Source organism: Antechinus flavipes, chromosome 1 (genome assembly GCF_016432865.1).
Source record: "Antechinus flavipes isolate AdamAnt ecotype Samford, QLD, Australia chromosome 1, AdamAnt_v2, whole genome shotgun sequence".
NCBI lineage: Eukaryota > Metazoa > Chordata > Mammalia > Dasyuromorphia > Dasyuridae > Antechinus > Antechinus flavipes.
This window is the reverse complement of record NC_067398.1, coordinates 50,878,573-50,903,833: the sequence shown is the minus strand read 5'-3', so window position 1 is coordinate 50,903,833 and position 25,261 is coordinate 50,878,573. Positions and strand designations below refer to the sequence as shown.

At 39.1% G+C, this 25,261-nt stretch overlaps 1 protein-coding gene across 3 annotated transcripts in view; it reads left to right on the top strand.

Moving 5' to 3' along the window:
* The window catches only part of VGLL4 (vestigial like family member 4), a 177,318-nt gene that overhangs the window by 126,242 nt on the left and 25,815 nt on the right, over window positions 1-25,261 (top strand). For 2 of the 3 annotated variants that reach the window (XM_051982414.1, XM_051982404.1), the window contains one exon: window positions 5,991-6,180. In XM_051982414.1, the coding sequence (XP_051838374.1) occupies window positions 5,991-6,180 (190 nt within the window). Of the gene's footprint in view, window positions 1-5,990; window positions 6,181-20,375; window positions 20,479-25,261 lie in introns of those variants that run through there. The other variant, XM_051982422.1, reaches the window with a different exon arrangement.

The following is a 25,261-nucleotide window of genomic DNA, read 5'->3' as shown; positions in this document are numbered from 1 at the left end:
CTCCAAGACTTCCTCACATGATGCTATGGGCTTAAGCCCTAGCTCTGACACACTATCTGTATAATCATGCGTGTGTGGATGCTCAGGCTATCCTCTAACACTATAACCAAAAGATACTGATTTCTGTTTGTGAAGGGAATTTCCTCACAATGGTGGAATCCTGGGCCTAGAACTCTCCTCCTCCCAAAGTAGCACTTAAGGTGTTTCATGTCATTTATCTGATTTGATTCTAACAATGACTCTGTAAAGTATATGGTAGAAATAGCATTTTCCTTGTTTTATAGACATAAATATTTTCCCCAAGACCTGGAGACGGTGCAAAGCTGATTAATCCCGATGCTCAGGAATTATAGTATTCTGCTTAATTAAGTTTCATGTTAACTAAGGATTATTCAGAAAGTCTTTTTTTTTTTTTCAACTTTACAAAAAAATTTCCCCCAAAAATGCTTGCTTTCCTGTCATGGTACAATGTACTATGATCAACTCTTTCCATGGTGATTTTATAATTTCCCAATGCTTTGAGTCATCATTATCAATTTTAGTTTTAATTAAACAGGATATCTCCTCCATATTCTCACTCACACTCCCTCTGAGCAGCATTACCTCATAATATCATGCAATATAACATCATTAATGCATTTGGAGCAACCTCATCATCATGCTAGGAAATATTGCCCCTTGGGGAGATTTTTTTCCTAAAGCTTGCTCTCTACTGCAGATGTGGATGCAGTGCAGAAGTGGCAAACACGAGGCCTGGGAGCCCACTGCACACCTCAGTAGGGCTCAAACCAGATTAAAACACAGCTGGGGGAAAGGAGGAGCTAGGTGCAGAGGATAGACCACCAGCCCTGAAGTCAGAGGACCCGTGTTCAAATCCAGCATCAGACACTTAATACTTCCTGGCTGTATGACCCTGGGTACAAGTCTCTTAATTCCAATTGACTCAGGGGGGTAAAAAAAACCCCACTTGGGAAATATTTAACAAAATAACTAGAAATACAAGAAAACAGATAGCACCCCATTTTAAAAATAAGTCAATGTGCAGCCTTTAGGAATCTTCATGCATGATTCTGTTTGAATCTGGCTGGCCCCTGTATCTGTTTGAATTTGGGTAGATACCATCCTGGATACTGCTGTCAGCACGTGTTCTTGAAGGTATTTTCACAAGTGAAATCCTACCATCAGTATTTTTCCTTGTCATCAATCTCTTTTCTTCCTAAAACCTAGAATACACAAGGGTGAAAAAACTAATGATGAGTTCATTGATATTGTATTGATGTAGAATAATTAGGAGGTGGCAAGATGGCACCTTGGATAAAGTGTGGGATCTGGACTCAGGAAGCCCTGAGTGTGAATTCTACCTCAGACACTTACTGAATGTCCCCGGCCAAGTCATCTAACCTTTCTCAGTTTTAGTTGAAAGATAAGAGCAACTACCTCTTAATGAGATTGAGATTTTATGATATATTAATGATATCACCAGACTGAGCTCTCATTTCATCGCAAACATATGTAAAGTGTTCCACAAGCCTTCAACCACTTTGTACACCTGGATATTATTAATAACCAATAAGGCAGATTGCTTTCTCAGTAGATTTCATTACCATTCTCCAAAAATTTTAAATATTGATTAATTAATTAATGTTTAATGTCCTGTTAGTCACTAAGCAGTAATCTTCAAGAAGGTCCAGTTTTGTAAAGGAGATAAGACACGGCCACAAATTACCCTGAATAGTATAGAATTACAATGTTCCCCGAGTTAGGATACAGGGTAAATAGGAATCAGGACTTGTCAAAAGAGGCTGCAGAATGTTTCTGAACTTATCCTCCCTCAGGTTCCCGTTTAAATCACTTGCCGGGATGCTTTCCCTGTGCTGCTGGCAGAGCCGACTCACTTTGTGCACAGATGCACACACAAACACACAAGCACACACATGCAGACACGCTCCTGGCTAGCTGGAGGAAGGCGGGGCTGGAGCTCTGTCTCTGAGTTATGGAGAACTGTCCGCCTCGTCCTGTGTCCAGGCAGACACTACGTCACACAGTTATCTCTGTTTGCCTTCTATGTATTTCATCATGTTGCCCAACAGCCCTATTTTTTCCCCAAAGTTAAACGGGATGAATAGGCGCAAGCTGAACTATTTGAAAGAGGCTTATCCCCAGCTGCTGCTCTCTGAGACAAAGAGAGGTATTATTTGAAAGAAAATGAATCTGCTCTGGCTGTTGGGGTTTCTGCCCTCGCACAGACACTGTTCTGTACAGTAATGAATTGGGGAGATCCGAGTTGGGTTGGGAGATGGTGGAGCACAGTTGTTTGATCGGGGTCCTGCCTTGCCAGTAAGATGATGTCAATCCTGGGTGCTGTGGCCTGTGGGCAGACAGAAAGAGACAAATGACTGCCAGAGCTGGGCCGGCTCCTTCAGTAGGGTGGGTTGTGGTTTTAGTTCTCTCATTTAGATCTACACACTGTTAAGGGGAAGGGGAGATAGCAGAAAACAAACTCTTTTAAGTCTCAGATGTCACAACAGAGATTCCGTTTGCTCTGTGATGGAAAATCTTGAATTATGTGGGGTTTATCCTCAAAATTTGTCTTCAGGAATTATGGCAAAGTGGTGACTATTCCTTCCCCTTCTAGATCTAAACACTGTGGACCTTTCTCTAATCTTGAGCAGCATCCTTTTCATAAAGCTGGAACATATTCTATTGCTTTGATTAATGAGGACAATATGGGGGGAAATTTAGGCATCAAGTTAAATAAAATAGTGTATTTTCAAAGCATGTTACAAACTTGGAAGTACTATGTAAAGGCTAGTGATTATTATCAGAAAAAAAAATGTCTTCCTTTGTTGACTAAGAATGATTGAACCCGCTTAAGAACACAAGTCAGAAGGCTTGTGTCCAGCCCTGGCTCTGCCACTAAATCAGAATCTGTGGGCAAATCAATTAACCTTTGTCTGTTTTCTCACCTGTAAAATGAGAATAATAATGATGCATTGTACTGTGTAATTGTACAGCATTGTTTTAAGAATCAAGTGACCTTTGCAAATTCATTTTGTAGCTCTAAAGTGCTATGGAAAATTATTAGTGATAATCATAATAATGCTGTTCATCATTTTTCAGTGAATCAACTCACTCTTCCGTGCATGAGTCCCAACAAGGAGCATACCATCTTGTTGAGGAGACAAAATTAGTAATGAGTTATGAAATTGTGAAGCTTACATAAATTCAAACACTTATCAGCCAAATCCACGCAACTCAAAGAACAACAATTCTTTGAGAAAACAGTGTACAATTCCAGCATTTATTCTTCATTTCCTTTAGTGGACTGTGTAACTGGAGTGCACCTGGATTACTTAAGAGTTTCTCTGGCAATCAGCCCTTAGTAGGTGCTTACTAAATGTCTATTGATTGATGAGTTAACCAAGATCAGATGAGTGCCTGTTACCCCACCTGGGGGTGAGCCTCTCCCTTCCTAAATCCCACTAGTGCTCTAACGCTAGACTAAGGTCCTGTCTTCTTTTAAAGCTTTCCTCTCACAGATCACAACCTTCTCTAAGCTCCTATTGTATACTTTTAGTATACTGGAAGGAGCATTGTGAGTAGAATCAGAACATCTAAGCAACAAATCCCAGTTTCAGCTTCTTCCTACTTGTGTGAACTTGAGGAGGTTGTAGCTTTCTCGGGTCTGTTTCTTTGTCTGTAAAATGGGATTGCTAGTAGTACAGTGGATGGTTAAGGTTTCTCTCAACTTTACATCCTATGGTAGAATATGGCGATGGTCCAAATTCTGTATGTGACAAACGGAAATAGGTCTGGATTTCTGAAAGTCCCAGGCCAGAACAGGTCCTGGTTTTTTAGACACTTCGTTTGAAATGGAAAGTTCCACTTGAGTTTTGCTGCCAGCATCTCTAAAAGGAAGTCTGACTTGTGGTGTATTATGGGTCACTATATATTTGCTAGTTTATATCGTGCTGACTAAATTGGCAACATGTTTATTTTTTCTGGTAAACATTCAGAACTTTTGCTTTTTGCTCCTCCTTTCTCTAACAAAATCACACTTGTCATATGTGAATGAAATAGATGACTGTTAAAACCTTCCACACATCAGTGATGATATGAAAATTAGTGGTGGCAGACAAAGATTTCCTTTCTCAGGGACCACAAGGCATCAGATGAAGTTGACTTTATTCTAATATTACTCCCAAATTGGGACTAAGTTGAAATTAAAATGGTTCCAGCCTCAGAGACCAAAGTTTGGTATGATATTCTGAACTCCTACTGGCTGTGGGAACATTGATTATTCTTCCTTTGCCAATCTTCTCTTCTCCTTTCTCCTATCCCCACATAAATTAAAACCTTCTAAAAATACTATTTGAACTTTGAGCTTAAAGCAGTTTGGTGAGGGAAAAGCACAGAGCTCCTGGAGTGGAATGACTTTGTTCCAAATCTCACCTGGGAATCCTGGGGCAAGTTAAGTTGGTCCCCTTGATGAGCCTCTGTTAGAATATAAGAACATTGAACTAGATTGCTTCTGCAGTCTCTTCTAGCTCTTTGTTATCTTATTCTAAAAGTATATGCATATTTTAAAAATATGGGTTGTGCGATACTGTTTGAGGATATATTCTGATGGAAGTGGATCTCTTCGATAAAGAGAGCTAATTCAGTTTCAATTGACCAAGGATGGACGGAAGCAGCTATACCCAAAGAAAGAACATGGGGAAATGAATATAAACTGCTCGCATTTTTGTTTTTCTTCCCGGGTTATTTATACCTTCTGAATCTAATTCTCCCTGTGCAACAAGAGAACTTTTCAGTTCTGCACACATATATTGTATCTAGGATATACTGTAACCTATTTAACATGTAAAGGACTGCTTGCTATCTGGGGGAGGGGAAAAATCAGAACAGAAGTGAGTGCAAGGGATAATGTTGTAAAAAATTACCCTGGCATGGGTTCTGTCAATAAAAAGTTATTTTTAAAAAGGGGGGTTGTGTTCTTAGTGGAAAAATAAAAGGCTAAATTTTTCATTTTCAAAAAGTAAAAAAATATAGTTTAGTTTAAATAGTTTTGATGTGTGAGTAGACAAGGGCCTCGAAGGTTGGTTCCAAACTAGGTAAATTGTGGATCTTATGTTCTCTTGGTTTAACAATTTCACCTGAAATGCTATAGTTATAGGAAACTTTATCATCACCTAGGTTGGAAGTCTGGTGTTTCTCTTCCCCTTCCCCTAGGTGCTAGAACCTTCTCTTCTAAGATTACATTCCATCTCCTCTGTGTATATCATGTATGTGTCTCTTTATTTATATGTTTTCTTCCCCCTTATGATGTAAGCTCCTTGAAGACAAAGAATGTTTTTGCCTTTCTTTGTATTTTTAGTGCCTTGACACACACAGCAAATGCTTAATAAATACTTATAGATTGGCTAATTATATCAAAAAAATGAAGAAAATGTTTCCTTAATTTCTTTTTTTCCCCCTGTAAATAAGTGAACTACCAACTCATAAATTTCTTTTAAACAAAGCAACATGCCAAAAAGAGTGATAAAAATGTAACAGCCAAGAAAAGTTAATTTGGCACGCTGGGTTTAATGAGCTCAGTACTGAGTCTGTCTCATACCGTGGGCTAGGAATCAAGACCCTTTCAAAACCTGTGTGTTTGATGAGGCTTTGAGATTGCTTATGGTAAACAAGCTCTTTTTCTCCCTGTTATTTTATTCCAACTTTTATTTTTAAACTTTACCCTAAAGACTACTTGTGTTTAAAAAAAAAAATCACTTCTTATATAAAATGGTTCATGCTTGGCTTCTAACCATGCACTCAAACCATGTTCTGAGCATGGCAGGCATATGGCCAAAATGCCAAAACTTTCCAGTGAGAACAATTTTGAAAGGAGTCAGAATTGTCTTGGGTTGGGGGTTGGGGGTTGGGAAAAGCATTGAATTGTGGGCATGTACTTATGTTTGATGATTGCATCTCCTCTCTTCTTGCAGGTGAAGCTGCTCTAAGAGGTGAACCCAGAATGCAAGCCCTTCCTGTGTCCCCTGCCCTCACCAATCATCGGACAGGGCCCCCTCCCATCAGCCCCAGCAAGAGGAAGTTTAGTGTGGAACAGGGGGATGATGACCTAGACTGTGAAAATGATCATGTGTCCAAGATGAGTCGTATCTTCAATCCCCATTTGTGAGTACCTCGTTTTTATTCCGTGTAGCCACATCTGGGCCTCTTGATTCTAGCATTCTTCAGAACCCATTGACCCAGGCTAGCCATCAGGGATTCCGAAATTATCTGATTTTTGATTCTGCTACTGATAGTGTCAAGGGGTGAGCAGCCCTTAAGCGAACTAATACAGGGTAAAAATACTCTGAGAGAATTTATTTCCCAGAGACTTGTAGGAAGATTGATAGTCTTTTCAAATTTTGGTGCAGTTGTTCTACTTTGCCATGTGTCTTTCAGCCACAACTTCTCGGCTTGCTGATCCTGTCAGCTGGGTTCTCCCTTGTCTGTATACAACATATATAGGTAGGCACACACATAGAATGGAGCCTTCGTAAGGAAGGTGATATTTGACGGAGGGGCAGGGGGCTACCCAAGGAAGAGCCTTCCATCTACAATGAGTGAATTTGGGTTCGAATTCCAGCTCTTCCATTTACTGATGGGTGATCTTGAGCAAATCGCTTCATTTGGGGTACGTTTCCTTACTTATAATTGGACTCTGTCCCTTTACTGGCGATGCCAGTTATGAGATGGAGGAAAAGGCCTTTTCTGTGAAGTCCTTTCTAGTTGTTTTTTTTTACCTGTAGGGATACAGAATTTAAATTTATTCTACTACATATGTTAAATATCCATTTCAGTCCTGCGGGATTAATGCAGAGTGAATGAATGAAAGGTAGAGAATTAGGCTTAGGCACCGGCTCCACACCAGGACCGTCGTTTATGGAGGTGACAACACATTTATGGAGCATCGCTACCTATGTCTGAAAGCGGATCCCGCCCGAGTGTCTTCTGATTTCTCCTCTCGCCGCCTCCCCAGCTCCTTGGAAAGAGGGAGAAATGCTTTGCGTGTTTCCCGGGCCGGGGCCGCTGCGCCAGCTGCTCGCCAGAGTCCGGTCTCCCGGCTGAGGGCACCAGTTGTTATCGGCCCTTATTTGTGCGCTCACGTTCGGTCCCTGGCACTCCATCCGCGACGGAGAAAAGGAGCCGCTCTCGAGGCGGCTCCTCGCGCCCCCATCCTGGCCAGAGGCGGGGAAAGGGGGGCCCGGAGACACATCGAGAGCTAATTGTTCTGTAATGAATCCACAGGCTGCTCTTCCCCGGTTCTCGTTTCTGGGAACGCTTCTATTTCTGGCAGCGATGTGAGGCTCCGAGAGTTCCCCTCTTTCCTTCCTCGCCGGAGGAAGTGATCCCGAGCACTTGGGCAATGGGAGGCAGCGTGATAAGTGGAGCCTGCTGCCCTGGCCCGGCAGCCTGCAGCATTCCCCGCATTCCGGCCTGCTTTGGCCTGTTGTGTTCAGTCATAAGACACTGACGGAGGTATTTATCTTCAAATAAATCACTGTGGTGTTAGTCACAGGCTGAGCCTGCAGTCTGTAGCTTTGGAATTTGCTACAAATCAGGAATCCAGGACCGAGGCAGTGCAAAACAATGAAATCTCACAAGTGGACGGAGGAAGGGGGAAGGCTTGGCTGGTTAACTCTTTAGGCGCCTTTGTTCCGTGGGGAGGAAGATGTGTGTCCCTTCGCGGCCCGAGGCATCGTGGGAAGCCTTGAACTTGGGGGCGGGACCCCGCTTGGAGCTCTCTTCCTTGTCACCTCTAAAACCATGGGCAAGTTAACGGTCAGTTAGCGGGGTTCAGACCAGATGGTCCCCCGAATCCAAATCGTGTTCCTCGGATGCCTTTAACCCTCGAAGGCAGCGTCTGTGAAATTATTTTGTAATTTCTTGGCGGGGACTGGCTGGTGGTAGGAAATAATTTCAGGATTCCTGTTTGACTTCAAATGTCACTGACCGTTTGTCAGTCATAGCACTTTATTTAGCAGTAAGTCTGAGATGATAGAAGGACTAAATTCATATACTATTTTCTTTTGGCTTCTAGTTGAAAGCCAAAAATAGCATCACCATACACCAGTCCTCTCCTGCCAGATCTGTGAGGAGCTGAGCAAAGAGTGATGAATAATCTTCTTAACTAGACCCTCAGGTCTCGTAGATTTTGCCCTAGAGCTTAACTAGAGGTTCTGCTTTAGCGTTTAATTAACCTGTATCATCTATTTTCTTTTCCTTGTTTCAGCTAATGATTAATTTTAAGGATGTATCTTAATGCTTCCCTTATGCTTAAAAAAAAGCTAGTATGGTTTTCATAGGCAAATATCAAGAATATATTACCTCGAGGAGCCTTTCTGTAGTGGCATTTAGTAAATACAATTGTTTGATTTGATAAAAGTTTTTCTCTTGCAAGCAATAGTGTAGTCCCTTAAAACAAAGATTTTCTATAATGGGTTACAGACCTTTTTTTTTTTTTCTTCTTCTGCAGCAGAATTATACTGAAGTTGATAGGATACTATATTTAATCTCTATAGGAGTTCATAAAAATATGCTTTCATTTTTGTGCTCTTAAATCTAAGAACTTGTAATAAAATGTGTTTTGTTTATTTTATCATTTACAAAATCATAATAAATCTGGGGAAGGAGCAGTGTTCAAAAACAGATTTGGCAGCTAACTCAGAGGTTTCAAAGATATATGGTTTGGCTGCATTTCACGAAAACAATTGTATTTAGATAACTTTCCAAACTTAGATCGAGGGTCTGGCTTTGTTGAGCACAGAGTAGGAGGCTGCAGAGAGAGTTATTGAATTTCATTGGATTTTTCCTTTCAGAAGATGGTACCTCTGAACTACAAACCAGAAAAGGGAATCTTTTATTCCTGCCCCCTGCTTGTTTATTTTCTGGATTGATTTCCCTATCCATATAATGCCCATAAGAAATTTTTTTACCCACCAAGGAAGAGATGTAGTGTATATATAAAGTCTTTGGTTGGTATAAAGTACAGTAAGAACAGTTTAAAAGGGCAGGTCTTGGCTGGGGGTGGGAGTGGGGAGCTGAGAAGAATAAAATCAAATGGATTCTCTAAATGTAATCTGGGGATCTCTAATAATCTGTGAGAATTCTCTAGTTTTATAGATTTTCTAGGCAGTTTAGCAAAAACTAAGGTTAATAATAATATTTTGCTGTTCTTCCTCAGACCAATTAATATCACCTTTTTGTTTATGTCTCATTGAAATCAGCTTCAGTCTAATCATTAATTTTGAGGAGTTTATGTTCTGTAGTGATAAATGGAGTTACTGATTTTCCCACTTAAGTGGTATCATATGGATTTCTTTTGAAGTTCAAGCATATCTGACGATTGGGTCAGATCCTATTTTCCAACTAGCTTGAATCTTTGTTTGCTTTTTCAATCATTTGTTGTAATAAGTTTTATTGAAGCCTTTCACTGGCAGTCATTTCTAGAAATAGCAGCTCTCCTCCCCCTAAACCTCCTCTGGTGTTGAATTCTTTTTTATAACTAAGAAAAATTATTAAATAAAACCACTTGATAGAGAGATCAGATCTGATAAGGAGACAGAAAAGCTCTCTGGAGTTCTCCAGCCTAGTGCCTGAGCTTGCAATGGTCATTTGTCTCTGGGGAAAAAAAGAGCTGTGGTAGACTGAAGATTTAATATATTATCTCAAATTAAGAAATTTACTCCTTACTCTCCAGTTGTGAAATTATATTTTTTTAAAAAGGGAAATGGGAAATCTATTTGTAAATTTGATGTGATTGTAAAATAGAAATGAAATCTCCACTTTTATCTTGCAAAATTGCAAACTTTAAAAGAGATATATTTAGTGATTACCTTCTCAGTGAACAGAACAGGGTCTGAGTTGGGATTCTGAAGGAACTCTAAAGATTTATGTAAATTGTTTCTTTCCCCCCATTCCCTGATACACATTTAATCAAGTTGACTTTACCTACTTTTTAATCAGGCTCTTTTTGCTTAGTAAAAAGGCTAAGTGTTTTTGTGTTCTTAAGAAATTTTAAGTAGCTAAAATAGGTGACTCAAACCAAGTCAAAAAATATATGCCATAGTGGTGTTTTATTCTAGGCTGGTTGACAAGTGGAATTTGAGCAGAAGAGTTTGGGGTACCATAAACGACACTCCAAGCTGAAGTAGTTTTAATTGATAAGTATATATTTGTAATGGAGATATGGAGTTATCTTATTAGGTCTATCAATCTTGGAGGTTCAACATGAATTTACAATTCTTAGCAGTTGAAATTTCTTAGTACGCTATCCACATATAAAGATAATGCTAACAACCCTTCCAGAACACATGAAAGTTTTTTGGGGTTTTTTTGGTCCATTAGGGGTAGAGAAGAATACTCATTTAGTACACACTCCTTAGTAAATGGGACTTTTTGTCAATGGTATTCACTGAGAAGGTAAATAGAGTAATAGAGTAAGCCATATCTATGGTCATGGACCCATGTCATAACCAATTGAGCTAACCATTTTTAATAGATTTTGAGGAGCAAAGAAGGAGTGACTGAAAGAAAACATTTCTTTGTCCCACTGGTCACACTGTTTTGGGGTGGTCATTTTGTTAAAGAGTTTTCCCTAAAGTTGGATTAAAGAAAATTAGACATAAGAGATCATCTAACACAATTTCAAGAGTAGGAAATAGATTCTTAACTATTCAGAAATGAACTTTCCAATTTCTGGAATAATTCCTTTGCTGTTGCTCATCTTTTTTTGGAAATGAGAGAGGGTTGATCATTTGCTAAAGACACAAGATAGTAATTTTTTTCACTTTTAAACACTGGAGAAATAATGGAAATAGTAATTTCTTTCTCAGTGCCCCTACAGGGACTCTCTAAGATAATTCAGCATAGCATTTATTAGGAATTTAAGTTCCGGACCCTGTTCTAAGCATAAAGAGCTTATATCTGAACAGAGAGGCAAGTACATATATATAAGAAAATATATAATATGTAATAATGAAATACAAAGTTGTGTAGGAAACGAGTTCACCAAGAGAGAAGCAGGAGGATATAGGCTTCATGATACTTGGGCTGAGTCTTAAAGGAATCTAAGGATTCTAGCTGTCCACTTAAATTGGGACAAAGACTTCCTTCTAGTTCTCTTTATCAATGAAACTACAAATCTAGGTCTCCTGAAATGCTGTAATCAGCATTAGATTTGGGGTAAACATAAATATATAAGTGTGCTTCATCATAATCCAGTGAAAATATATGGGTATCGATAGAGAAGAATAGGAGAAAATGGGAAAAAAAAAAAAAAAACTTTGGTTGATTATTTAATTATTAATAATTTCCTTCAGGAAGTGCTCAGGAGAAAATCACTAAATAACTGCAACCTTGAATAGGCTTTTAAAAACATAATTTTATTGTAGAAATCAGCACTAGATGCTTTTCTTTTCTTTCTTTAGCTGATGCAATTGGGGTTAAGTGATTTGCCCAGGGTCACATAGCTAGGAATTATGAAGTGTCTGAGGTCATATTTGAACTCGGGTCCTCCTGACTTCAGGACTGGTGCTCTATCCACTGCGCCACCTAGCTGCACCACTAGATACTTTTCTATTCTTCATGGTTTGGGAAGGACTGATTATTATATTTAAACTTAGATCACCATAACTATAGTGATAGAGACTCTTTGTGACCTCGGTGGGAAAATTTTTCAATTGAGTAATTTTTGACTGGCTTGGAAAGTATTTGAACCTAATATGAGTTATTTTTTTTTCCCCAAGTTTCCTAGTCTAATTTGATTTCTGTAAATAGTGTGTTTTCACCTCCTCCTCCTTTCCTTCTCTCCTCCCAACTCCCCACCCCCATCCTAGCTTTCTGGTTCAAATTGGGCAAAGTCTAGTTTTGATGAAAGTATTCTCTAAAGTGTAGAGTCTACACCTCCTCACTGCTACTCCACTTTAAAATACTTTAAAAACCATATGTTACATATGTTACAGTTTTTATTATAGTCAGGAACAGATAACTGTAATATTAAATTCACATTTTTTTTCTAGTGGTTTCAAGGGTATATCACTTCCTAATTGGTGTTGTAAACCTTACTTTTAATAATTGCTCTGTATCAGAAAAGTGAAATCTGAAAACAGTTTTGTTATGAGGCTAGTTATGCCTTCATTATCCTAGCAAAGATTATATATATAGATAGCTGTGATGAAAACATAGCTACCTTTGGGGCTGATTTTGTTTTCTGTAATGGGAAATGCATCTGCGGGTTTTATATAGAGAGATGGAAGTGTGAGGCTAATCAAGTGGTGTACCTTTAAATAAAGGTCCCAGGCCTGACCTAGGTTGTATGGGTCTCTTGTTTGTCAGGCAGGAGGCATTTTCTCATTTTCACAGTTCAGCTGAAAACAAAGACCTCCTTATCCTTGCAGGGAGCTGTGCTCTTAAGAGCTGACATCAGCTTTTTCCCAGCAGGCATCATTTCTGCCTTAAGAGTCCTCCCAGGGAGCTTGGAAAGCTGGATAGCCATTTCTTCTCCTGGACTCCTCTTTGCCAAGTAACACACACAAATGCCAAGGGTGCCAAGAGTCAAAGGAGCAGAAAAAAGGGAATGAAGCTCATTTATCTAACGTGTACCTGGGGCTTCCACAGTCACCTTATTGTTTCTACAAGAGACTCTTCAGCCTTTATTGGTTGGAATTTTATTTTGAACTCTATTAAAGTTGGGGGGGGAGAGAGAAGACAATGAAAAAACCCCAGCCTTTTAAGTAATGAGAAACACCCACTAAAGAACAGTGTTGTTATCTGAGAGCCTGCTAGTCAGCACACATAAAATAGCATTTAAAAAAAAAAAAAGACTTTAATGGAACTGGAAAAGGACAAGTCTGTTCTGCTAAGAGATTCCGGATGAGACAAAATGCATTTCTTCTGGGATTTGAGAAAGGAAGTATATGTTTATCTTCTGAAATGTGGGTCCTTTTGTGTCCCTCATTCTCTGTTTGCTGTCTGTCTCCTTGGGATCACTTAGGTTTGTTTCCAGTAGACATGAAGATGCCATACTCCTGGGGCAGCAAATTGCAGCTGTTCTGCACAAGTCATGGGATTAATCTTGCTTTTGCTTTTGTGACCTCCTAAGGCCTCTTATTTGTTACACTGTGGAGCCACTCAGTGCTCAAAGTGCACACAAGTGCCATTACTTTCAGGAGAGCAGAATTGGTAGAGGAGCTGGAGAGAAGAAAGCCTGTCTTGATGATTAAAAAAAAAAAAAAAACAACAACAAACAAGCAACTTTTTCTCCCCTCAGGCTTATTGCCTGGATGCTGAGAGAAATACCTACAATTATACTCTGAATGAAAGGATTTTGTGGGAAAAGGTTTTTGTTGTTGTTGATTTAAAAAAAAAAAAACATCTGTGCTAGGAACACTGTGGCCATCACAAAGAGAAAACCAGGGTATAGAGGGAAGGATTGGTTTGTGTGCTCATTAGTGTCTTTTTTTCCCTGTTTTGTCTTAGGTTTTGTTTGTTTTTTAAACCAAAACACAACCAAACTCCACCTACCCCTCTACTCCAAAAAGGTTCATCAATTTGAAGTTTCTTCCTAGTTTGTCTCCAAAGCACAGTTAAAGAACTTAAGGATGCTCTAATATGCTGGATCTGGCGGTAGCTGTCAGCTCTGCCAAAAAGGGGATCCAGATTCTGGACCAGAGCCTCCAAGGCTGACAGTCTTAAGTATACTGCAGAGGATAAAGAATCAAATCATGTTGTCGTCCTCTGTTTGAACTCCCCTCCTCCTTACCTTCCCATCGCTGGAACCATTTAAAGAAATGATATTGATGGATTGGAATAGGGACTATATGAAATTGAGTTCCAGGAGTTGGCTAGATAGCTTGATAAGCCCAAATCAGGGTATGCGGTTTCTTCCAGCTACTCTGAAGTGAGAAGATGCTCTTCCCACAGTTTATCACAGCTGTTTTAATATGATCAGATGGAGCTTGGGTATTTCCTCCTCACTAGGAAATAAGAGACCTTGGCTGTATCTTTGATTCAAGATGCTATCTTCAGTGAAGTAATGACCTAGTGCGAAACTAATAAAACAGAAAATTCGGATATGGTCATGTGATAGAAAATCTCACAGTTGAATTTATGTAACTTTTTATTTTGCTGTTTTTTCCTTAAGTTAAATGAGTCTTTGGGGGGGGAGGGGTGCATGTAAGCACTTTATGTATTACATGTGTATGTATATCTCTGTGTATATACACATATAGAGTATCTCTATCCTGATGTAGTTTTAAGTTTCTAATAGCAAAAAATTGCACTGTCGCGCACACACACACACACACACACACACACACACCTACACATATATCACATCTAGATGGAACATTGAGCATAAATCTCTTTAAAGTATATACATTTATTTAATAGTTTATTTTTTCCAATTATGTCTATTTCCCAATTATGTATTTCTAACATTTGTTGTTGTTTTTTTAATTCTAAGAGTTCTAAATTCTCTCCCTGAAAAGGCAAATAATTATATATATGTATGTGTGTATGTGTGTGTGTGTGTGCAGTCATGCAAAACATTTCCATGTCAGTCAAGACATAAAACTTTTAAAAGAGTGTAAGGTCCTAGAGAACAGAAAACATTTCATATTTTTCTTCCTGACATCAACACTTAACACAGTGCTTGACATTTAATAAGTGCTTTGGCAATTCATTCATTTTTTTTTTCAGTCATGGCTGACTCTTCATGATCCCATTTGGGATTTTTTGGCAAAGATAATGGAGGGTTTTCCGGCTCATTTTCCAGATGAGGAAACTGAGGCAGATAGGATTAAGTGACTTGCTCAGGGTCACACTGCTAGTGTCTAAGGGCAGATTTGAACTCGGGAAGATGACTAAGTTCTCTATCTGCTGTGCCACCTAGTTGTTCCTACTAAGTGCTTGCTGAACGATTGATTAAAGAAAAGATGAAATGTAATTCAAATAAACAAAGTATAAATAAAGCTCTTCTGTAATTGATTTTCACAAGCTCATATCTTATGTTCAGTCAGTCCAGAAGACGGGATTTGAGCCTGCAGATATGAGCTAAGTCTCAAAGGAAGCCAGGGAAGCTAATTGTGGAGATAAAGAGGAAGATTATTCCAATCATGAGGGACAGATAATGGAAAGACACAAGGGAAGATAGAGTGTGGCTGGATCGTACCAGGCATAGAGGAGAGCCATTACAGCAAGAGGACTGAAAATGAAGGAAGGGGCCATGTTTTGCACTAAGAGAGGATTTGGTGTTGGAGGAAGTGTCCAGAAATCCCTGGATTGCAGCTCCAATTCGTGCAAATCTCTCTGGCTTTTCCTGGGAAGATCAATAAATTTCTTTGTGCCTCTGATTTGTAATGAGGAAATAATTTTTATTTGCCTAAAATTTTAATGAAAAATCCTGTATAAAAAGATGAGTCTTACATAGGAGATCTTAGGTCTTTTTGTAAAATTATTACTAAATGGGGAAAATAATTTGGAGCCTTTCAAAACTACAGAGAATTATTTATTTATTTATTCACTTACTCATCTTTTTATTTGTTCATACATTCATTTATGTTGCATTTTGAGTTCTAAGTTATCTCCCTCCCACCCAGGAAGGCCATCATATAATACATGCTTTTCTATAACAGTTCTTTCTCTGGAAATGGATAGCATCTTTGATAGGAATGATTTTATTACTCAGAATTATTGGCTTATACTTTTAAAGAGGCTAAATAAATCCTAGCATCTCAGTGTTCATCTTTTCTACTGGAACCTTTCTACCTATCCCAAACCTGAAACAAGAATCCCTACAGTCAGGCTTACATTCTCTCTCTTCATCTCTTGAGGGTCCTTTTCTTTTTCTAAATCCTAGTTCTCATGCCACTTCCTCCAGAAAGCCTTCCCCAACTGAGTGTGATCTGTTCCACCTCCAAAGTTTTTATAGCACTTTGTCTGAATCTCACTTTACCTCTGCTACATGTTATCACTTGTAATAGCTTGCAGTCATGCTTATTTCTATATAAAGTATATACACAGACCAAGAGTCATCATTAGATTGTAATAAGCTCTTTGAAGGCATGACCTGGAACATTTATTTTTCTCCTCCAGAGAAATAAGCACAGGATCTTGCATATATGAGGGTTTTCATAATAAACATAAGACAAGACCTCTTCCCTGAAGTGTCCCCTGTCATATTCAGAACCTTTGGGGTTTCTCAATTGTTCTCTAATTTCTAATATCTAATGCTGAGATAAAAAATGTCCTGAGGGCGTAGTAACCTATGGGTACCATTTTCCAGGTAGCTGTATAAGGAAAGCTTTTTAATAGGGAAATAGGATGAGAGAAGGGAACTCTGAAGAAAGACATTGAGAAGCTGCAATTTGTTATTTGTTAATTCTTTGTTATTTGTCTTATCAAAAACATGTCTATCCACCTATTCTGGAAAACAGTTGAGAAGTATACTAAGAAATGACTAAAAATGTTCTGAGTTTTGACCTAGAGACCATACCTTTGGCTGTTAGGCATATATTCCAAGTTTGCCGGTTGATTTTTGTATAGCTTTTTCTTTTTCTTTCTTTTTTTTTTTTTAATTTTTCTAAATACATGCAAAGATAGTTTTCAACATTCACTTTTTTTATTATAGCTTTTTATTTACAAGACATATGCATGGGTAATTTTCCAGCATTGACCCTTGCAAAATCTTCAGTTCCAACTTTTCCCCTCCTTCCCTCCACCCCCTCTCCTAGATGGCAGGTAGACCTATATATGTTAAATATGTTAAAGTATATGTTAAATACAATATATGTATACATAGCCATACAGTTATTTTGCTGCACAAGAAAAATCAGATTTAGAAATAAGGTAAAAATAACCTGAGAAGGAAAACAAAAATGCAAGCAGACAAAAACAAAAGGAGTGCGAATGCTATTCAACATTCACTTTTTGCAAGATCTCGTGTTCCAAATTTTTCTCTCCCTGCTCCAAACCCTCCCATAGACAGCAAGTAGTCCAATATAGATTAAATGTGTGTAGTTCTTCTAAACGTATTGCCAAATTCATAAATGCTGCACAAGAAAAATCAGATCAAAAAGGTGAAAAAAAAAAAAAAAACCCAAGCAAACAAACAACAAAAAAGGTGGAAATACTATGCTTTGATTCACATTCAGCCTTATAGTTCTCTCTTTGAATGCAAATGGCTCTCTCCAAGACAAGTCTATTGGAATTGTCTTGAATCACCTCATTATTGAAAAGAGCCAAGTCCATCACAGTTGATCTTCACCTAATCTTGTGTTGCTGTGTACAGTGTTCTCTTGGTTCTGTTCACTTAGTATCAGTTCATGTAAATCTTTCCAGGCTTTTTTGAAATTAGCCTGCTCGTCATTTCTTATGGAGCAATAATATTCCTTTACATTCATATACCATAACTTATTCAGTCATTCCCTAACTGATGGACATCTACTTAATTTCCAGTAAGGATACCAGTAAAGATGAAGAGAAGAGTCCCATAAATCCCAAAATGTTTGTAGCAACAAAGAGCTGGAAATAAAGTAATGCTCATCAATTTGGAGGGCAGAATGATGGTTATGGGTATAAAATGGCACATATAATGTTAGATATTTTTGATGTATTGGTAAATTTTCCTGGAACTGTTCCCTTTCCTCTTTTAAAAAAAATTCTTTATGATATGGGATGATTAAATGAGAAAGGAAGGAAGGAGGAATACAATGGGAAATGGATGACCTGTAAAGATAAAATATTAATAAAAGTATTCTTAAAAATGAAAAATGTCTTATGAACTCACAAAAGTAAGGGTGAGAACAATATAAGAATGAACACATTTGGAAAATTGTTTAGGTTATATGTTCAGGTTTGTGATGGAATAATTATGTGATGGAAAGTATAACTTCAGAAACGGGACAACAGAAGGGAGGGAAAATCACTGTGTTAAGGGCTACAATGTTGTAAAAGAAATAAAAGTTAAGTGGAAGAATTGACGTTTGATACCTTAGGCAACTGTAAATGCTGGAGAGATGGAAGTTAACTTTATTTTTGCCATAAAACCCTGATAAAATCAAATAGATTTTTTCATACACTTAATCTTATTCAGTTTACCTTCTTTTTATCCCTTTCTTCTACTCTTATGTCTTTAGTCCATAATTTTTACCTTGTTAGACTGAAGGAATATCCTTCTTCTATCAAAGCCCATAAAACAAAACCAAATCCTATTAGACCAATGTCCTGCAGGATCCTCCATTTATTTCCTGCTCAGTTTTATTACTTGTCAGTAATTCATTTGAAGCTCAGCTGCAATCCCTTAGAGATAAAAGTTTTATTTGGCTCCTGTGTCTGTGACTATTCCCAGTTCTGACTGAGCATTCGATACATGAATATTTTTTTTTTAATTGTGGAAACTAATTATTTAAAAAAAATCTTAATGGATTGAGCTTTTTAGGAGGAAAATGAAGTATCAGTGACCCAAAGTGTAAATGTTTGCTGAATGAATAAATGGTGTGATTCTTAATGAAAACTGAAGAGAGTTTTTAACTACAGTATTTTGGTTACTTGGTGATGTCACATGGCGGGGTAATAGAACCTGATAGGAAAATATTGATCAATCCTTAATGAGTTTTGACTAGGTAGTATTTGATGAGATCTTGTGAGTCTGTGTACATGTAGATTTATTTGTTTTAGTAAAAGGTTGAATGGTCATTACATGATATGGGGGGAGACAGGGGAGAAGAACACCTTATGTAAAGCTGAAATATTTGGACTATTGAATTGTCCCTTCTTGATTCTAACTAGCTGGTCCTAAGGTGGTAGTGTCTTAACTTCTGTGGGTGTCACTTTCATTTTCTGAAAAAAATGAGGGTGATATCTTAAGTGACCTCTAAGGTGGTCCTTTCAATTCTGATACTCTGTGATTTTACTCGAACTGACCATTACTAAAAGAGTTTAGTGAATCTGACTACTCTGATTTGGCCTGCCAAAATTAAGGAATACCATGCCTCGTGAGATCATCTCTCTCCCTCCTCTCCCCCTTTGTTGTCAAGGACATTTTCCACTGTAGTGCTAAATGCTATAGGAGCCAGGCTCCAATTCAGAAATTAGTGAAAATCTAGAATGAATTTAGAAACATTCTCTTGTTGTATCCCATAAGCAAGGCCTAAAACAAAAGTTTAAAGTCACAGCTCTCATTTAACAATTTTACCAGATGTTTCCTGAGGTTTGACAGATGTACCATTTACTAGAAAGTTGCACTCTGGAGGTTTTGAGTGTTATGGACACCGTTGCTATAGACAGTGCCTCTGTAAGGGCAAGATTTGGAATATAACCTTAGCTTCAGTTTAGAATTGAAAACGGGTTTCTCTTCTACTTTCAGGGTTTCTTTCATTGTCTTTATTTGAAAAGTAATCGAAACAGAAATTGTCCATAACTCATTTCTTTATATTGCTGCCTTTAAATGGTATTGATTTTCTAAATCAAATAGGTCTAGATACACCACCCTTCCTTAGCCTGCAAAGATGACTTTGCTGGAGAAAGAAATGCATTGATGGATGGACAAGGATTTTAACTTAGGCTCCCAAGACTGACCAGGACGGGGTAGGCTCCTGGTCAGCGAAGGCTCGGGGAAGCTGCAGATGTGTATATTCAGAGCAAACGCCAAAGGAGGACGATTCCGCGTGAAACCTTGGAATTAAGTGTGCCAGTAGAGAGGATTTCTCTTTAACGCAAAAGTTGGAAGTTCTCTTTTGCTGGAAGAGAAGGGGAGGGCCCTGGGAAAAGCTGGTGGGGACTCCCGGGGTTGGGGGAGGGGAGGCTGCCCTCCACGTTCCTGTTGCTTCCTCCAAAACACAAGTATAGGCCAAACGGCAGCCCCGGTGCACGAACGGGGGCTTTTTGTCCTACCTCCTCCTCTGCTAGGGGACTGAGCCGGCTTCCTGGCAGGGAAGCCTCAGGGCCACGACGTTGGTTCCATTTTAGAAGAAGGCATTCCTGCCCAAGATGCCCATTTTCTTTCTTTGGGGAGCGGGAGGCCGGGGGGGGGGGGGGGGGGCGGGAGAGAAACTTTTCCGAACGCTCCAACAAGAAAACCCTCGCGCCCGCGCGGGAGGGGGCGGAGACTGGGGGGGCACCTTGCCTGGGGCCTTCGGGAGAAGCCCTGAGGATAGTCCTGAGGACTCTGTAAATACACCGGCCTGGGATGGACTGAGCTCCCTCCGGGCCGAAGGGGACCCTGCTGTGTGCGCGGCGGGGCCGGGGCCGGGGCCGGGGCCGGACAGCGGGGCAAGGGCCGGGCGGCCGGGACTTTTATTTTGACGGGCCCGCGGCCTCCCCAGCCTTTCTGTGCAGGAGAAGGCTTGCCAAGTTTGTGAGGCCCAAGGCTTTCTTGTGGGAGGACGCGGGGCTGTCTTCATGCTCTTTGGCAATGATTAAAGTGAGGTTAGTACCCAAACCCCCTTTCATTTCATTCCCTTAGCCTTGCTTTTTCAAACCAGATGGCAGCCTTGTATTTTCAGCTGCAATTAATTTAAACGATGAGGCAGCAAGTGCTGTGAAGGAGTCAGGCCATGAGTTTGTTAGCCAGGAGGGACAGCGGTGGCTGCTCTCCCTCGCATCCATCCGTCCCCTCCTGGCTGCGTGCACCTTGGCTCCGGCATCAGGGCCGTGTCAGAGATGCCGGGCCTTCATCCCCGCAGGCTGGAGGGGGACGGGCGCTCCCCCTCCCCTCCGCGGCTCTCCCGGCTCTGCCTCTCGGGGCCGTGTTTGCAGTGACTATGGACTGACAGCTCCTGTGACTCGCAAGGGTTAATACCCACTGAGTAATTGTTTCCTTAATGAATTGGGAGTAACAAAGTTTCAGGTGATGGCTGACATGTTACTGCCAGACCGGGCTATCATGTGACTGTCCCCAGACAATGGGGCATAGTTTTCAAGTGGCGGCTGATTTGGGGGAGAACAATGTGCTTTTTTTCTCTGCTCCTTCCAGCTGCCAGGACTTCCTCCTAAAGGGCTATGTTTTAAGTTGAGTATTTATTCTTCAAGAAAATTACAAGGGGGGAATAAAAGCACTTGGCTACAATTGAAGTCTCAAGGTTCTGACCTCAGTTATTCGACCACTTCCCTCAGTGGAAATTTTGTTTCTCCGTAGTTGCCTCAGAGTGTAGGATCAATTAGAGATAGAGAGATCTCTCGAATTTAATAGAAAATGAATGCTTTTTGTCGGCCTGCAACTCAGTAACTCTAGCATGGAGCCCTCTACTACTTTTTTCCCTCTCTTGGGGGGGGGGGGAGGGGGAGAAAACTGAATTTAAAATGGATATGAAGTAATTGACTATGTGCTTTTGAACACTGGGTGTCAGTGAACACACATGCCTGTACACATAGGTGCAATTTAATTTTAGGATAATTTTTTTTTTTTCTTTCATCGTTTGAGAAACATTTTCTTGGCTCAGGTTGAGCCAATGAAAGGATGCCTATTTAACATTAACCTATTTCGGATGAATTTAATTTTGAAAGTCTCAGGGTGAAAACAAGAACTCAAGAATGATCCCTTTGCTAGGGCTTGAAAGTAACTCACTGTACAAGGAAATGGCAAACCACTTCAATATCTTTGCCAAGAAAAATCCCAAGGACAGTATTGGGGTGACATGACTCTTGGGGTCAAGAAGAATGGGACCCCACTGAACAAAAACCAAGTGTGTCAAATTCAGAATATGTGATGATGAATTGAGTGACCTAAGCTGCTGATATAACAACAAAAAATTAATTTTTTAAAAATTTAATTTAATTTTATTGTCTTTTGATGATAGGATTTGGAGACTGAGGTATTTTTAAATTGATAATCTAGTTTAATCCTTTTATCAAACTTGAAGCCTCTTTGTGAATTGGCTTTCTCAAGGTCACTGAAAGGGCCAGAGGTAGATCCAGGATTCAGTAATTTCCAAGCCCAGTGTTCTTTTCACAACTCCATGATGTCCTGCATTTTACCCTAAATTCAAAATTACATTCAGGAGCAGTTCCCTGAAGAAAATATTTGGACTGTTTTTGTCAACAGCTGAGAATTGATATGATACTTTTTTTGGGAACTGATACTGTAATTCCCAAGATAACAGTAGATCTCAGGTTTTCTATGGTAAGGAAGGATAGAAGGGAATAAAATCTCCAGTGCATCAAAAACTAATTTTCTTCAATTATTTCAACTTCCTTCTCCATCAATGATTTGCCAAAAATGTCAAGAAAGGAAGGAAATAAAATGCTTTTTGCCTGTGAGATCTTTTTATTTCCTTCTGCTATGAGGAAGATGCTGTGCAAGAGGCAAGCAGTCTGGAGGAAAAGATTAGGACAGCCTAAATAACTCGGGTCTTTTTGGTTCTGATTCCAGAGCTCTTTTCACCTACCTGCCTGAAAAAAGGCCAAAATTAGGTAGATTTTCTGCTTCTGTGTCCATTTTTTCCCCTCCTGTTTTACCAAAAAGCTCTTTTAGTCTCGCCAGCCAGGAAATCACTTTTAGATTGAATAGTACTGTACAGTAAGAACTTACTAATTAGGACCTTGAGGGAAGTTCATCCTGAATAGATTAAGACCATGAGTTTTTTTTTTTTTTTAAAACTCAGTTTTATTACTTTCAAATACTGGAAACTAAATAACTGGAAGCAAGCCTTCTGTGTTGTCTAGAGGAGTCTCTAGGGTACTTATTCTAGTTAAAATTTATTTATATTTATTTGTAGTCAGTGTGCTTCAGTTCTTCAAGGATTCTTGGTTTTGTATTTATGGGTATGCCTGTGGGTATGGAGCTAGCTCATCAGCCCTCTTGGTACAAGGTTTTTTAGAGTCTGTGGCCAAAAACATTAGTATCCCTAAAGCCCACCTGGTGATGAGCTTCTTCCAGCTGAATTTTGTTCTTAGTATTTTTCTAGTTTGCCAGGATCTGCTGTGCTCCATGAGGCCCAGCCTTTGAAAACCCAAAGTCTTTACTTTTTTTTTTTTAATGTGAGATAAGGCATCTGAAAAGGTACATATCCAGTATTTACATGTAAATACATACTTTGATATTTTATTGAAATTGGTTTATTCTGTCAGTTAATTTCAACCTTCTACAACTTTCTTTGCCTAATTGACTTGGTCAGCAAGCCCTGTCTTTGTAGATATTGCAGAAACAGCATTTAGCCCAGCTCCTGTCTGACTGAGTAAACACAAATTCTCAACAAGTGAAATGTAAATTAATCCTTATTTTGAGGTAGAAAAAGAGACAGCATGTCACTGTGTATAAAGGGCTAGCCTTAAAGCCAGGAAGACTTGGCTTCCAGTTCCTGTCTTTAAAACATATTAGCTGTGTTAACCTGGATTAACCACTTAACCTCTCTGAGACTAAGTCGAAGAGAAGATGCTGAGACCTATTTAGTAGCAGAAGCTTCCTTAACTAAAAATTCCCTACATCAAGGAAATCACAGTCCACTCCCTCCCTTAGGACTTATGTTGATGATCCTATTACAGGACCACATATAAAATACTTTGTTGTACAGAAAAGTTATAAGGTGTATTATTATCATTTTAAAGATCCAACTAAATAGGTAGCTAAATTGCCCCAAGACTAGTGGAAGTTGTGGTCCTCTGGTGAGAACCAACATTTTTATATAGGAGTGATTCATTTAACCAGCTCAACTCTATGTTTAAGTATTTGTACATCAAAATATGCTTTTATTTATTACTTACATAATGTAAAATGTAATAAAATGCAGCAATCCTGTAAGAAAAGCATTATTATGCTCAATTTACGCATGAGGAAGTTGAAACTTAGAGAACCTGAATGACCTCAATGATGCCCTAGAACTCAAAAATGGCTGAGTCCTGCCTTCAGTTCTAGGAAGTCTTTCCAGTGCAGCTCTGTTATTTAATCTTTGCCAACAGAGTAAGTTACTCAAAGAGAAGGTGGGGATGGCTTTTCCTAAACCTGTTTCCTGGGCTTTGTTAAGTTTTTGTTGAATCACTTCCATTTGTTAAATCAACTTTTCACGTTAAGTTAGTTGATAATTTAAACTACCTTCTAACATCAACATACTATGAATATGTAAGTGCTGGCTAATTACTATAGTAACTGACATTTATAGCTTTGTAGTTTATAAAGTATTATAGAAACAATTCATCTTTTTTATTTCATGTGATTTGTTCTCATGGAGGGCTTAGAAACTTGGGATGGCTGCTCTTGGCCACTTGTAAGCAGAATTCTTTTTGTCTGTAATAAAACAAACAGTAGGAGAAAGTTTGCCTGTTGCTTTGTTTTCCTTGGGTAACAAACCCCATCTTCTTGTTTCCTCTTAGCTCGTATAGCAGGCTTTTATTAATGGGTCAGAAGTATAGATCAAGGAAAAGGGGGGGAGACATTTCAAGATGAACACAGATTCAGTGTGAAACTAGCATTGGTATGATGTGACTGTTTAAAGGGGGGGGGGGGCCACAGTGGAACATCAGAATGCCTCCAAGGGAGAGTGAAGCAGGAGGCTGAGGAATTGAGAAGCTAGACCATAGAAAGAATAGCAGAGGATACCCTAATAGCCATCTGAAGGAGACTTTTATGGAGGGCTGTTCTAGAGATTTGTTCTATGTTGCTACCGGAGGGGGCATTGAAGGAAGGTGCATTATAAGGAATCAGATTTGTGTTTAGTATAAAGAGCAAGTTAATGTGGATCTAAGCGGGTGTAGGGGAGTGTGGCTGGAGTACTGGATTTAGAGGCAAGAACCCTTGAGTTCCAATCTAGCCTCAGATACTTATTGTCTGAGTGATCCTAGGCAGGTTATTTCACTTTGCTTCAGTTTCCTTAAGTGTTAAAATGGGAATAATAACATTTATCTTTCCAGTGAGGAGTTTGTAAAGTGCCTGGCACATAGGATGTGCTATATAAATACTTTTCTTTAATTGTTATTATTATTATTAGCTAGTGAAGGACCATATAAACTTATATGTATATATATATGAGTATCTGTATGTATACATATATGTGTAAAGGTCAAGTAAGATCCATGTGAAGGACTTTTGTAACTCCTAAAACTATATAAACATCAATTATTATTGCTGTTGTTCTTAGAATTACTCAGAATTTTTCAAATATCATATTGTGTATATTTTAAGGCATTGGACATAGCTTAGCTGACAATTACTTCTGCAAGGATGGAATTGGTCTTCTCTTTGAGTTGATGATAATATTCTTAGGTCAGTAGTAATGAA